A 15,396-nucleotide genomic window follows, 5' to 3' on the forward strand; every position below is an offset into this window, starting at 1 on the left:
ACTTAGGGCTCATCTAGATTTTTGTTGCCCTGCTGCTTTCCACAGGGAAAACCCACTCCTTACAGCTGAATTGAAGCAAACATTGATTGGGTTTTCTCCTGATTGATGCTTCCTCCGATTTAGCACTAAATAGGACGCAGGTGGCGCTGTGGGTTAAACCACTGAGCCTAGGACTTGCTGATCAAAAGGTCGGGGGTTCGAATCCCCATGATGGGGTGAGCTCCCGTTGCTGGGTCCCTGCTCCTGCCAACCTAGCAGTTCGAAAGCAAGTGCAAGGAGATCAATAGGTACCGCTCCGGTGGGAAGGTAAACGGTGTTTCCGTGCGCTGCTCTGGTTCGCCAGAAGCGGCTTAGTCCTGCTGGCCACATGACCTGGAAGCTGTACGCCGGGTCCCTCGGCCAATAAAGCGAGATGAGCGCCGCAACCCCAGAGTCGTTCACGACTGGACCTAATGGTCAGGGGTCCCTTTACCTTTACCTTAGTGGGTTTTCCAGGAGAAATTGTTGGGGCCTGTGACAAATGGAAAACGTCTGGGCCCTGTGCTTTCGAGGCACGGAATAAGGGGAAGTGTGGACGGTCCCTTAGAAAGGCTAAAGAGGAGGAGGAATTTTATCAGAGAAAGTAAAATTCACCAATTCCAGGCAGGGTCGGTTTGGAGAAGGGATGGATGACTCTCCACCCTTCCCCACCCCGGAGAGGAGGCAAAAGGTTTCTGAGGATCCAGTACATAGTGTCATCCCTATCAGGAACATCCTACAACAACACCTGTCAAACTAGTGTACAGCTTCTTGCAGAGGTACACTTCAGAGCCTCCTTGCAAGCCCCAGTTCCCAGGATCCTTTGGGTGGGGAGCCGCATACTTCACATGAGCTCCGCAATGTGCATGGTGTGTCCTCAGCATTCTGCAACACACTGGTCCCTTGGGACTCAAGCAGCTTGGAACCCAAACACTGCAAATCCAGAAGTCAGTGTTCCAGTTTGCAAACCTTTTTCGGAAGCCAAACGTGCTCCGTTTTGAGTGTTACGCTTCCGATTTGAGTGCCACACTTCAGTTTTGAGTGTTACACTGAAGTCTGTCTGGTTTCGCTATTTATTTTGTGTTTTTGATTTTGCGGCTCATTTTGTTTGTTTTTGTGACTATGTGAAACCCAGTTCAGCTGCTGATTGATTGATTGATTGATTGACTGCAGTACATTGTTTCTTGCTTTCATTTTATGGATCAAGGGTCTCGTTCGATAGTAAAATTCATGTTAAATTGCTGTTTAGGGGGTTGTTTTTAAAAGTCTGGAATGGATTAATCCATTTTGCATTACTTTCTATGGGAAAGCACACCTTGGTTTTGGAACGCTTTGGTTTTGGAACGGACTTCCGGAACGGATTAAGTTTGAGAACCAAGGGACCACTGTGCTTGATTTATTTACAAATGCAGAAGCATAATGCTGAATGGGAGGCAAACGTCAGGCATTCCCATACAGGGCAGAGACCCCTGAACCTCACCCACTCCAAAATGCTTCCAACTCTCCCCCCCCCACCCCACTCCAGGGTCATGCATCTTGCCTGTTCCAATTTCCTGTTTCTTCACCCACCCATGCAGCTGCCCTCTCTCCTTTGAGCTTGGGGTCTATGCACTTGTAGGTCCTTTCTCCCCCAAACTTGGAAGGGGGCGATTGCCAGCTATCTCCCAACGGAGAAAGCATCATCCTTGAGGCTGCTAACAAACCACCTCCCTAGCAAAGGAAGGTCAGTTAAGAACATGCTAAGCTAGCTGCAACAATTGGCACACAAAGTAGAACAAAGAAGAACCGTACCTGGTTTCCAGGAACGCTAGGAAAGAAGAACAAAAACACAGTATTTGATGACAGAAAGCCAGATTCCAAGGTGGAGCACAGGAATTCATCACTGGCCATTCCAGGGCCCTCAAATTTTGGACTAGGGACCAGAGAAGGATCAGGGTTCAAGTCCCCACTCCGTAACAAAGCTCACTACCTCACAGGATTGTCGTGAGGTTGAAATAGGAAAGGGGAGAACCATGCATGCCACCTCCAGCTTCTTGGAGAAAAGATGGGATCTAAATGAAATAACAATAATAATAAACAGCTGCATCTGGATCTTTAACTCAGGGATGTGCAGAAGGTAGATAGGGATCTGCTGGTGGGTCTCTGGGTGATTTGCACAAAGTCAGCAAGGGTTTCTGACTCCCAGTTGACCTCTGACCTCCCTCCCCAAATGCTGCACAACTGAAGAAAAGCTGGGTAACCATGAGTGGATTTTAAATTTATTTTTTAATGCCGAAGGGTTGCAAGCTCTTTTCACTTTGGCAGTCCAAACCAACTCCTAGGCTCAGGGTCCTTTCATTCAATGTGTGTGTGATTTGCACCCGGCTCCAGCTGGTAGATATCAGGGTCCTAGTGGACAGATCCTGCAGGTGTGACGTCTTGCCTACCCCTTCCTATAACTCACCCTGTTCCCCCTTCCTCACCCCTTGCAGAGATGGCAGAATACAGCAGCCTTCTGGAGGAGCTGGCTGAGAACATCACCAACGAAGACCTGGACCAGCTGAAGTCAGCCTGCAAGGAGGACATCCCCAGCGAAAAGAACGAGGAGATCACCACCAGCAAGGACTGGTTCAGCTTCCTGGAAAAGCACAAGAAACTGGACAAAGGTGAGCAGGACCACTGGCCTTTGGGATGGCTCTGCTCTGCCCCACGGAAAGAGGCAACAATGCTCCTGAAGGCCAGTTACTGGAAACTGGAGAAGGGAGAGGGCTCTTGTATTCGAATCCTGCTTGTGGACTTCCCATTGGGGCATCTGGTTGGATGCTGGACTAGATGGGCTCTGGGCCCGATCCAGCAGGCTCTTCTGCTGCTCTTAGGAGAAGGAGATGAGGAGGAGCATGGGAGGAAGAGAGTGTGCCCAGCCCCAAGCCCCTTCTGCACCAGTCTATCACTCAGGATGGGGGCCTAGGAGCTAAAGGTGGGGTGCTGGGGTGCTGGAATGTGATCTTTGCCTTTGCTGGCCCTAGTCTCTGCCTGGGAACCCAAGACGAGGCTGGGATGAGTGAGGCCAAAGATCACCCTCTGCGTGTCTCACACATCCTGGGTGGCATCACGTGACGAATCATGTGCCCCCCCTCAATGGGGGGGCAAGTTGGCGCCCCCGGCTACCCTAGCCTATACAGTCATACCTCGGGTTGAAGTAGCTTCAGGCTGAGCATTTTCAGGTTGCGCTCTGCGGTGACCCAGAAGTAACAGAGAGCGTTACTTCTGGGTTTTGCCACTTGCACATGTGCAGATGCTCAAAATGACGTCACGCGCATGTGCGGAAGTAGTGAATTGCGACCTGTGCACGTGCAGACGCGCGGACGCGGGTTGCATTTGCTTCAGGATGCGAACGGGGCTCCAGAACGGATCCTGTTCTCATCCAGAGGTACCACTGTATCTGAATCTATGGGATTAAAATAAACACAGAGAAGAGGGTCAGAAGAGAAGAATCTGTGCACCTAGACAGGCCTACATATCAATAAGCGGCTCAGCCCTCTCTCACTGCCGCTTTTCACCCTGCTTTCCTTCCAAAGGAAGGAAGGCAAGAGCAGCAGAATCAAGTTGAGTGACTCAGAGCTGGCAGGCTTGAGGTTCCAGGAGGGTTGGGGAGAGGGGAGGAGCAGCCCGCCTGCCTGCCTGCCTGCCTGCCTGCCTGGCTGTGACAGCTCCAGGCAAGAGGAACGGACGGCTGGGCTCCCGGGAGAACCAGTGACTCAGCAGACAGGCACCGGCCAGGCAGGTCCACTCAGGGTTCAGATCTCATTCAAGGGCTTGACACTTCCAGACCAACAAAGCACTTCTGCAATCACTTCTGTTCTGTCCCCAGGAGGCTGGGGCAGGGAGAGGAATACCTGTTGCCTGGCACCATTTGACGGGGCATGAGTGCAGGGAGAAGGTGTGGATGCCGTGTCCTTGCAAAAGGGTTGTGCGACAGAACTGGGAGCCCAAATCACCACCTCTTTCAGGGGGCTCAGTGCAACTGTGCATGTTTGGGAGGTGTGCGTATGGGGCTGTAGGAATGAACAGCTCTAGAAGAGATTGTGCCAGGTGTCACACACAGAGAGACACACCACTCACCAACAAGGGGGGGGGGAAACACCCTCTCATGACCCTAGAACTCATGGATGAAGCTGGAAATTGGAATATTCAGGATAAAAGAGAGTCTTTCGCACAGCACATAGTTAAACAAGGGAACTCACTGCTGCAGCAAGCAGGGGGGCCACCAACTTGGATGCTGTAAAAATAGGATTGGACAAATCCACAGAGAATACAACTACTTATAACAACATAAAAAACAGTTTTAGATCTTATGGTTTTACCTGGTTACGAACTTACCGTAATTCGTTCTGGAGGTCCGTTCTTAACCTGAAACCGTTCTTAACCTAAAGCACCACTTTAGCTAATGGGGCCTCCCACTGCCGCCATCGCGTGATTTCTGTTCTCATCCTGCGGTAAAGTTCTTAACCCGAGATACTACTTCCAGGTTAGCAGAGTCTGAAACCCAAAGTGTTTGTAACCCAAAGTGTTTGTAACCTAAGGTGTTTGTAACCCGAGGTACCACTGTAACTGTGAGGAATGAAATCACACAAAAATAGGGTGAGCCCTAAAAATGCACATCTCAGGTGTCAAAGGCCAGGGTAAAAAGTTGTGTCCTTGGCATTCAACAAAAATAGTATGATGACAAACAGGAGCAGGAGCTGCTCTGGGCACAGGAGGAGAAATATCCAAATATATCTAAATATCGCCCTAGCACATTAGATGCTCTTCACAACCAGACCTGCATCCCAGCTCTCTTCTGCTCTTGTGCAGAGTTGCTGGTCTCCCCACCCTGCACCCATCCTGCCCACTTCAGCCTTCCAGGTTCTTGAGCTGAGACACCCCCAACACACACACACACACACACACACACACACACACACACACACGGCTGAGCCCTAGCCTGAGTTGCTCTTGTGGAGGAAGGCTACAGATGGTGCTGTGGAGTTGGGTGATGTCATTTTGTGCTTTTTTAAAAAAACAAAGTTGTTTTCTCAGGGCAATGCAACCTGCTGTTGGTTGGTTGCTTTCCTCTCTCCTACGCACACACATCCACCTCTGCACTGGTCTCTCTGCCCACGCACCAGCAACATCGTGAACAGACTCACACTGCCATGCTGTGCCCACGCAAGACAGCCCCGTGCCTCCAGAGAGGTTCGCAGTCGTCAGTCACACCTTCAGGAAAGCGGCACCAACACACACACACACACAGAGAGAGAGAGAGAGAGAGAGAGAGAGAGAGAGAGAGTTGGTATGTTACAGACACAAAGAGTCAAGTTAAATTCACACGTAGAGAATGGAACAGGTGTGGGATTCAGGTGACGATTAGCATGAAGCAGTGGGCTGCTTTTGACATGGTGCCGTCCTAAGTGGGGGCGGCCAGGGGGGGCGGGGGGGGGGAGAAGGAGAAAGAAAAAAGTCCCTGCGCTGATTGTCTGCATTGAAATCCTGGAGGTGTGCAAGAGGCAGGGCAAACCAAGCCCTTTCATCTTTGCAAGCGGGGCAAGGCAGGCGCAATTCGGCAGATTCAACAGGCAGGGCGCTTGCCACTCCCTTCCTGTTTCCCCACAGCTGACCTCCTTCCCTGTGCTTATTCCTGCTTGGACTACTGCAATGCGCTCTACTTGGGTCTACCTTTCAAGGTGACCCACAAACTGCAATTAATCCAGAATGCAGCAGCTAGACTGGGGACTGGGAGTGGCTGCCGGGACCATGTAACACCGGTCTTGAAAGACCTACGTTGGTTCCCAGTACATTTCCGAGCACAATTCAAAGTGTTGGTGCTGACCTTGAAAGCCCTAAACGGCCTCGGTCCAGTAGACCTGAAGGAGCGTCTCCATCGTTCTACCTGGACACTGAGGTCCAGCGTCGAGGGCCTTCTGGCGGTACCCTCCCTGCAAGAAGTGAGGTTACAGGGAACCAGACAGAGGGCCTTCTCAGTGGTGGCACCCTCCCTGTGGAACGCCCTCCTATCAGATGTCAAGGAAATAAGCAGCTATCTTATCTTTAAAAGACATCGGAAGGCGGCCCTGTTTAGGGAAGTTTTTAATATTTAATGCTGTATTGTTTTTAACACTTGATTGGGAGCCGCCCAGAGTGGCTGGGGAAACTCAGCCAGATGGGTGGGGTATAAATAATAAATTATATTATTATTATTCTTATTCCTGGGCAGACAACCTCTCCTACATCGAGCACGTCTTTGAGATCTCCCGCCGCCCTGACTTGCTCACCATGGTTGTGGAGTACCGCACCCAAGTGCTGAAGATCTCTGAGGAGGATGAAGTGGACACAAAGCTGACCCGTATCCCCAGTGCCAAGAAATACAAAGGTCGGGGGCCTCCCTGCTCAGCACCCACATGCCCTCAGCCATCCCCAAACCCCCCGCAGCTGCCCCTGGCTCTCACCTCACCCCCTGTTCCTGCATGGAGACCCTAGGGCTGGGGCTGGTTGGTTGTCCATCTTTCTCTCAGCCTCTCTCAGCGGGATGCAGCTGCTCAAGAGGCTCAGCAGGCTGGTTTGGGGGGAGTAGGACGACTCACCTTTCTCATCCGACCTTGAGAAGAGAACCTGGTCTCCCCTCCCTTTTCCAGACCCACTTTGAACAGCTGGAGAAACCTAGCTTCAGATCTCCAGCCTGAAGAGCAGGGACATGCCCCACGTCCACCGAAGGGCGATGGGTGGTGGACACAGGACGCCAACAACTCCATCCCCAAACCTCCCTGGCTCACAAGGGGCAAGATGCAGCCGTGGGGGAGATAAATGGCTGGTTGTGCGGGAAACCTTTCCAGGGCGTAGTTTTTCTACTCTGAGGTTGAAGATGGGCAGCTAGGCAAAAGCAGGTCGTGCAACTGTCCCTTTCATAACTCAGGATGCCAGCGGTACAGCTTTCTATCTTGTTGCCTTGTTTTCAGGAAGAGGATGGGAGGGGAAGCAATAATTTGGGTTTGCTCTGCTCCGTTCTGAGGCAGATATTTATACACAGCCCAGAAATAGTGTTCTGCGAGGCTGAGTGGCTCCCAGTTGCTAGTATACATCGTTAGCTGAGAGGATACCTTTGAAACACTGAGTTTAATCATAGTAAAAAAGATAAGCCATGCTGTTAATAGTCACGTGTATTTAAGTGAACAAACAGGGGCCCCCCAAAGAGGGCTGCATGTGGGGCCCCTCGGACCCTAAGCTCTCCACTGGTTCCATCTTTATAGGGACTGCATTTAGGTTTTCAATCTGTTAAATATCACTTGGAGACCTTCAAGTCCTAATCATAGAAATTAGACTGGGTAGTAGATTCAGGCCGCAGTTTCTTCACACAGGTCCTCACAAGCTTGTGGAACTCTCTGCCACAAGATGTATTTCTGGCCACCAACTCAGAACTCTTTAAGGATAAGACAATCCCACCAGGTGACTCCTACGTTGTTCTCATGTTGTCTCCCTTCTTTTTCTCCCCACAGACATCATCCGACAGCCCTCTGAAGAAGAGATAATCAAACTGGCTCCGCCACCCAAAAAAGCTTAAAGTGGGGGGGGGGGAGGGGGGAGGAAGGGAGCAGCTGGGAGGAGGATGACCTCCCCCCAACCCACCCCTCTGCTCCACTGTGCCCTGACGGTTCCAGCTGCCCCTTCTGGCTACATCCTGCCCTTTTTCTGTGACTGTCCGCCTGTCTTGTGGGACTGGGGTGGGGAGCAGCCTTGGCCACTAATGGAGTCTTAATTCCAACCCCCTCCCCAACCCCTCCTCCCCACATACATATCCCCCCTTGCCACTGACTGGTGTGGATGAACTGGTGTGGAGGAGGGCTGCTGGGACGGGTGGGGGGCGGCCAGGGGGCTGCAGGACTGTTGCTATGCAAACATGGCACCCACCTCTCCCCAATTGCCACTCCCTCCCTTCCACGCACCCACCCACCCACCGGGAAGGGGCAGACCCCCCCCCCCAAGTTTAACATCCCAACAAAATCAAGAGCCTTGGCCTGTTGTTGTTGTTGTCCTTGTTGTTGTTAAGGAAGAGGTGAGGATGGGCAGAGGAAGTTGGATAGGGGGAGATGAGATCAGGTGGGTGGGTGGGTGTTTTGGTTTTAAGAAGCCACTGGGAGCCCCCCAGTGCAGAACCAGCGCCAGGAGCTGGCATTGAGGCATCAGTTTGCAGGGGAGAGATTGGGGGGGGGTGTAAGAAAGGACTGGGCAACGAGGGGCAAGTTCAGCAAGCAAGGAGGGGAAGGGAACGAGATGGAGAAGGGTTAGGAAGAAGTCCTAGCAGCTTTGCTTGTGGGGCTGAAGTGGGAAAGCCTGAGGGGCCCCCTAGTTGCTTAGATGCGCTGGGGGGCCCCCCAGGGCCACAGAACCGAGCCCTGCAGCTCCCCCCTCCAGAATTGTCACCCCGGCTATACACCCTGCCAGTCACTTGCTACCACTCTTGACCCCTCCAAAGTCAGCCAAGTACTGCAGTCTAAGATTTTGCTGACATCCCGGCTCAATGCACACACAGAACGAGCGGCGCACTGGAGATTTGCGCATCTCAGGCCGCGGCAGCCACACTCCCCTTCAGCCACGCAAACTGCCAAGACTTATTTCGGCTGAGCCAGACATCCTAAAAGGCTTTTTTGGGGGGGAACAGCTGGTTGCAGAGGCGAGCTGTGGAGGGAGGGCATTTTAATTTTCTCCCGGGGTGTTATCTCTGAGGCGGAGGGTTAGGGTGCTGGAGTCCCAGGGCAGGGGTGCTAAGTAAGGGAGGGGGACAAGCAGAAGACAGGAATTGGTGGGGGGATACAGCTTGAGAGAAAGAGAGAGAGGAGAACAAAAGTTTGTGTGGAGAGAGCCGGGTTCAATTTGGGGGTCTGCTCCTTCCCTGCCAGTCCGTGCTAACCCTGGGGTGGGAGAGCAGGCCTTTCACCAGGAGGCAAGCTGGGGGGGACACACACACACCAGCCCACCCCCAGCCTCCTTGCCTGCCCCCCCTTGACTTTGTGCCTTTCCTCGGTGTTGGTTGTGCCGCTGCCGCCGCCTCTCCTTCAACTTGCTCCGTGGGTGCCTCTTCCTCCCTTGTCGCCAGAGACATTGAGCCCTTCCTCCTCCTCCTCCTCCTTCCTCAGGGGGCTGACTTGGTGCCACTTCTGCCCCAATTCAGTCCACCCCCCACCCCCTGCCTGCTGGCTCGCCTTGAGCGAAGGGCCATTTCCACAGGGGGCCAACCCTTAATCGCCGCGTCTTTTTCTTTGCCGTGATTTCTACTCAGTTCATGGACCGCCTTGCTGTTCTGCTCAGTGGCTGCATTGTCATAGATGGGGGGGGCAGGTAGGTGGGGGGACCATGGGGATGGTGGGACCCTTGAGGCTTTCCCTGTGGAATTGCCTGCTTGCCTGCCTGCCTGTTGGCCCTCCACCTGCCCAGGAGACAGACTGATATGGAGGGCAGGCCTCTTGATGCTCCGTGGTTGCAACAGGGGCACCTCTGCAGCAACCAAGGCTACCAGCAGCCTCCCCACCTGCCCAGACCCAAGAGAGCCGGTGACACTGCTTGCATGCACTCATCCTGCATCCCTGCATACGATCATCCAGACACCCGTGTCTTAAGTAAATCAGGGAAGTCCTGAGGGGCCACATTTCTGCTTACAGAGAAATACGTGTTGCCTCCCCCTGCAGCACATGCAGCCCCCTTGGGTGCCAAAGAAGAAGAGGAGTTTGGATTTGATATCCCGCTTTATCACTACCCGGAGGAGTCTCCAAGCGGCTCACATTCTCCTTTCCCTTCCTTCCCCACAACAAACCCTCTGTGAGGTGAGTGGGGCTGAGAGACTTCAGAGAAGTGTGACTGGCCCAAGGTCACCCAGCAGCTGCATGTGGAGGAGCAGAGACGCGAACCCGGTTCCCCAGATTACGAGTCTACCACTTTTAACCACTACACCACACTGGTGCCATGTGTGTGTGTGTGTGTGTGTGTGTGTGTAAGCAGGCTAAAATGTTTAAGGAACAAATGGGGGGGAAACAGTAATCCACATCCAGCAAGGAGGCAAGTGGGATTTGTCTGCTTCTCTCTGTCTCCCCACACAGTTTGTTTCCAGATGGAGCCGGATTAAGACAGTCTCCCTGCCTCACATGGCTGCTGGGAGTGTAGAGGAGGAGGAGGAGGAAGGGAAGGGGGGGCACGTGACTGTTTCTGGGCGCCCAAAGCTGTGATCCTGGCTGCTGCGTTCGTCTCTCTGCTGCAGCTTCCATTGCACATATATTGCCATTAAACTAACTGCACCTGTTCTGGGGTGGGGGGAGGAAAACGCTTCTCAGTTTGTTGTTTTTTAAAAAGAGACCCACCCAAACAGTGGAACTTACATCAGACTGCAAAAGGAAATATATATATATATATTATTTAATTAACGCTGAAAAAATGCGCTGTGCATCCTGGTTTTGTTGGCCAGGTGGTATTTCCTCCTCTTTTCTCCCTGCCCCCCCCCACCTTAAAGCGAGACCACCTGCTTCTGCCCTTCCCCCTTGCAGGTAGTGTTGTGTTCTTTTGTGTTACGTATCAACAGGTGGGCTAGGTCTGTGTTTCTTACAAGGCATCTTGTTTAGGTCTCCCCTTCCCCACCCCCCTGGCAATCCCGCTGCCTCTCTACCCACCACACACAGCCTGAGCCTTGCCTTCAATCTCTCTCCGCCCCCCCCCCCAATTCCCTGGGTCAGGATCTCGGCCGCAGTGGGTCGTTCCTGCCCAACCAGATGCATTCCTGGCACAAAACTCCCTCGGTGCGTGTTGGTGTGCAATGACTGTTCAGAAGTCCAGAGAGCTGGCGGAAAGGGGGAGCGAGGTGGGGTGGGGAGGGCTCCTCTGGAGCAAGGCAAGGGGTCAGCGGCAGGAGAGAGACAGGCAATGGCCCCCGTTCGAGAGAGGCAGGCTGCCGTCCCTACAACCACTCTGCACCCCCCGCCTGCCTTCAGTTTGGCATGGTGGGGCCTCGCCTCCAAGATGCACCACAAAGCACCTTCCCGCAAGGTTGGCCGTGCACATCTGGACACAACTCCAAGGGCATATGGCAAACTCAGCCGGGCTCTCAGCTTGTTATGCTTCTGGATTGAGCCAAGCCTAGAGGAATGGGCCAGAGCATGTGGACTCTCCTTCGCCCGAGGTTTTTAAGCGGAGGGCCATCTGTCCTGGATGCCTTCGTTGTGATTTAGATGTGGGGGCTTGGACTAGATGTTGCTTCTGATTCAGCAATTCCATGACTGTAGAAGGGGCTTCTCAGCCTCCTTGCTCTTGCAGAGGTCAACCACATTTCAAATCAAGATATATATAATGAGTCTGGGGTCCTGCGGAAAAGCTATGAGGAGGAGTAGCAGAGAGGAGTGTTTGCTCTCAGCTAAGGGGGGTCAGGGACACTGTGGAAGGATCGGGGCTGCTTGCACTTGCTCGGTGCCCTCCTAAGAGAAGCCTTTGTGTGAAGACGTGTAGAAGCACTTCAGCAAATGCTGTTGGAGGTGCAAAAATTGCGCAGGAGGGGAAGGGGCTGCTACTGCCGCCTTTGCCTTCTTTCTCTCCCCCTGACTCCTTCCAAGGTCCTACAGTAACAAAAATCAGCCCCGGAAGCCTCTGCCTTCTCAAAGCCAAAACCTCGGCAGAAGGGTGGTCTCTGGTTCAGCTGGCCTTAAGTACCCACACCCCACAGACACACACTTCTGATGTTTACAGCTGAACAGGTGGTGGTGGTGATGTCATTGCAAATTAGCAAATTGGCAGCGGGTAAAAATAGTGTCAAAAAAGAAACAGGGTGGTGGTTGGGGGGTGAGGCTGGAATTAAAAAGTGAACAAACAGCTCAAAACAAAGCGAAGAACAAAGGGGCTGATTAGGAGGCAGCTCAGAATCACAGGATGCAGAAAACACTTTTTTTTTTTGCTTAGGGGCTAAATGCCCACCACCCTTGGCATGGCCAAGTCCTTCAGAGCTCTTAAAGGGCAGCCCTTGCTTGGTCTCTGGATGAAAACGTCTCAAATATTTTGCAAGGCCAGTGACATTGCCAGAGAGAGGGAGGCTCTCTGCTAGGTCAGGGCTGGGGGTGGAGAGAGAGACAGACAGACACACACCTGTGTGGCCCTCCAGCTGTGGCTGCGCTATACACACACACACACACACACACACACACACACACACACACCCTGGGTCTCCAGGATTTCAGGCAGGGGAAATTCCCAGCCCTACTGGAGACAATGCTGAGGACTGAATCTGGGGCCTTCTGCAAGCCAGGCATGTGCTCTGCTGCTGAGCCACCAATGAGCAAAGCCCTGCACTGTTTAAAAGAACCTCTTCCCACAAGCCACACACATATATATATAAACACACATACACACAAAAGCAACTTTGCACATACAGTGGACGCTCGGGTTGTGAACATGATCCATGCAGGAGGCACGTTCACAACCCGCAGTGTTTGCGATCCGCACTTCTGCGCACGCGCGGTTTGGCGCTTCTGTCACATGTGCAAAGAGCGATTTAGCACTTCTGTGCATGCGCCGAAACCCGGAAGGAACCCGTTCCAGTACTTCTGGGTTCAGCACAGTGCACAACCCGAAACGGTGTAACCTGAAGCGTCTTGTAACCTGAGGTATGACTGTACTGTTAAATTAACCCCACCAGAACACTTTCTCACCTCCAAGATGAGCACAAGGAGGCAGCTTCCACGCAGACTGAATGTTACCAGTCAAACCAGTGTGCCACCTCTGGTGTCTCAGATTTAAAATTCCGGGACATGGCCAGGGTTTTTATTTTCTTTTAATAGTACAAACCCGCCCTCCGTATTAAGTTCAGGTGCATGAATTGTAGTCCGCTGCAGCAGGACAGAAGCTCCAGGAGCCAGAACAGGGGAAGGAAACAGCCAGGCCCCAATCCTGCCTCTCCGCCAGCTCTCTCTACTTCCTCCCTCCCCAGCTGTCCCTGACCCCTGACGCTCAGACCGTGCTAACTGTGTGTACATATATATTATAAATATATGTATATTAAATATAATATTGAGTGTTTAGTGTTAACTTATTCTCTCTTTTTTTTTGTCAAGTGGACCAAAACAAAAAAACAAAACCACAGCAAACAGGGTTGGACTCGATGGCCCTTGTGGTCTCTTCCAACTCTATGATTCTATGAAACAGGAACTGTATCAAAGTATTAGTTTCTAACTCAACACAATTTTTGATTAAAGAAGTGTTTCTTTGAACAAAACGATAAATAAGCATAACTTCAGTATAGCTGATGGGGTATTTTGTTTGCATACAATTTGGCTAAGCCAAAAATACACGGTGGAGGGATAAGGACTATCTCGAAGGGTTGTTGTGAGGATTTATTGAAAAAGGCAGTATTCTGTGTAAAGTCGGGATAAAAAACAGGCCTCTCTTGTGTTCACTCAAATCAAGGGGGTCTATGGAATATATTTACCACCACCCCTGCAAGTAAATGAACTTGGCTGTTTGGGGGGGGGCAGGTTGGGGTATTTTACCCGTGGGCTGAGATACCCCTGAGCCTTGTTTACACCATGCTCTGCTATGGATTCCTTCCTTGAAGGTTTTTAAAGAGAGGCTGGATGGCCATCTGCCAGGGATTCTTCACCCGATTTCTGCATTGCAGGGGGCTAGTCGAGATGGCCACTGGGTCTCTCCCCCTACACTTCGCAAATGAACAGCTTTTCCTTTGCCAGTTTTCCTCATCCACAGCCAGATAGCCTGCCCCCTTCCCAGTGGCAACTCCACCCTCCATCACTGTAGCCACACTGGCGAGAAAAAAATCTGTTCCAGGCAAACTCCAGCCCTCCAGATATTAGGGACTACAATTCCCATCATCCCTAGCTAACAGGACCAGCGGCCAGGGATGATGGGAATTGTAGTGCCAAACATCTGGAGGGCCGGAGTTTGCCTATGCCTAGGCTAAGCACTGCCAGCTTCAATAAACGAAAAATGTACGTTAAAAAAATTGGGGAAAGCCAGTACTCCCAGGACGGCCAATGACAAGGAAGTGAGCCAGGGGTGCTAAATAAATGCCGCCAGAGTGTTGTGGGTTAAGTGTTCCCAATGAAATTGGGGGGGGGGGGAATGCAGGGTTCACTTCCACTGCACTGGATTGGGGCCGTTGTCCAGATTCAGAAAAACCACTGAAGCGAGTGTCTTTTCACGGTCGAGTGGAAGTGATGGATGGCAGTCTCTTCTGCCCAGCAGAAAGGAAGTTAAAAAGGGAGTAGCTCTCAAGGAGAGCCCAAGTCCTGTATTGATGGGGGGGGGTGTCTGGATTTGGCCGCCTGCAGCCCACCCACTCTCCAATTCCATGTTTCCAAGTCAACACGAGGGGTCAGGGGTCTCCACAGCCCCCACCGCCCCAAGCTCCTGAGCTGTGCCCAAATTGGTGCCCCGTCCCCCAAAGTGGACTGCTGATTTGCACTGTTCATTCCTACCTCCTCCTGTAAGTGGCGATGTTCTCCGCAACTTTTTTTTTTTAAAAAAGGAAAATGTTTCTTTAATCAAAACTTGTCATAACTGCAAAGTTAATTTTTTAAGAGTTTTTGTTTTGTTTTTTTAGAGTAAAGGAAATAAAAGCTCCTGCTTTGATTACTCTCCCCTGATCCCCACCCTCAAATTTTCTCTCCAAAATGTAATGAGAGTCATTGTGCTAATCATGGAAATAAAAGTCAAAGGTATTGTGTACGTGATGACTGTGTTTTCTTTTAAAAAAAACCACCTTCTCCCCTCTCAGTTAAGCAGGAGAGGGAGACAAGGGGAGCGATTGTTCCTCCTGAGGAGCCCCTTGCAGCCAAACAGCACGGAAGCCCCCCCCCCCCAAGTTCCTGGGTGTTTGGTGCAAGTAAGCTAAGCTCCCCCCCCCCATACTCAAACTGGAAGAGGAGGAAGACAATGCCAGGCAGCTGGCAGGCCCTAGGAGGGGGGGTGTTTGTGTGTAGGAAGAGCCGTTCTCACAACCAAAAGGGCCACCTCGCCATCTGTAAAGATAACTTTTGGGGGGGGGGGGTTTGAGGGCTGCATCTGTTGGATGGCTGCCTGCCAGGGAAGCTTCAGCTGTGATCGTTGCATTGCAGTGGGTTGGACTAGATGACCATGGGAGGGGCCCTTCCAGCTCTGCGAGTCTATAATTTGCTTGAGGCCACGAGCGACACACTCCTTCCTTCGCCTTTACTGTTTGGGCATTAATTTGTTTTGGGAACGAAGCTGATCTCTGGACACAGCCAAAGCGTTCAAGGCAACTTGCTCTGACAAAGCGAAGCACTCACTCTTTCACTCCCCCAAAAAGCCGGCCTGAGGCTCTCTTTAGGAATAATAATATAATTATTATTATTTATTTATACC

The 15,396-nt window shown here is 51.9% G+C and overlaps 1 protein-coding gene across 1 annotated transcript in view; it reads left to right on the forward strand.

Moving 5' to 3' along the window:
• PEA15 (proliferation and apoptosis adaptor protein 15) overlaps positions 1 to 14,739 on the forward strand; it is a 60,812-nt gene extending 46,073 nt beyond the window's left edge. The window contains exons 2-5 of the mRNA XM_079958538.1: positions 2,490 to 2,663; positions 6,251 to 6,406; positions 7,527 to 13,146; positions 13,201 to 14,739. Of these exons, the coding sequence (XP_079814664.1) occupies positions 2,492 to 2,663; positions 6,251 to 6,406; positions 7,527 to 7,591 (393 nt within the window). The 5' untranslated portion in view covers positions 2,490 to 2,491 and the 3' untranslated portion in view covers positions 7,592 to 13,146; positions 13,201 to 14,739. The remainder of the gene's footprint in view (positions 1 to 2,489; positions 2,664 to 6,250; positions 6,407 to 7,526; positions 13,147 to 13,200) is intronic.
• The last annotated feature ends 657 nt before the right edge of the window (positions 14,740 to 15,396 follow it).

The sequence above is a fragment of the Podarcis cretensis genome (genome assembly GCF_951804945.1).
Source record: "Podarcis cretensis genome assembly, chromosome: 16".
Taxonomy (NCBI): Eukaryota; Metazoa; Chordata; class Lepidosauria; order Squamata; family Lacertidae; genus Podarcis; species Podarcis cretensis.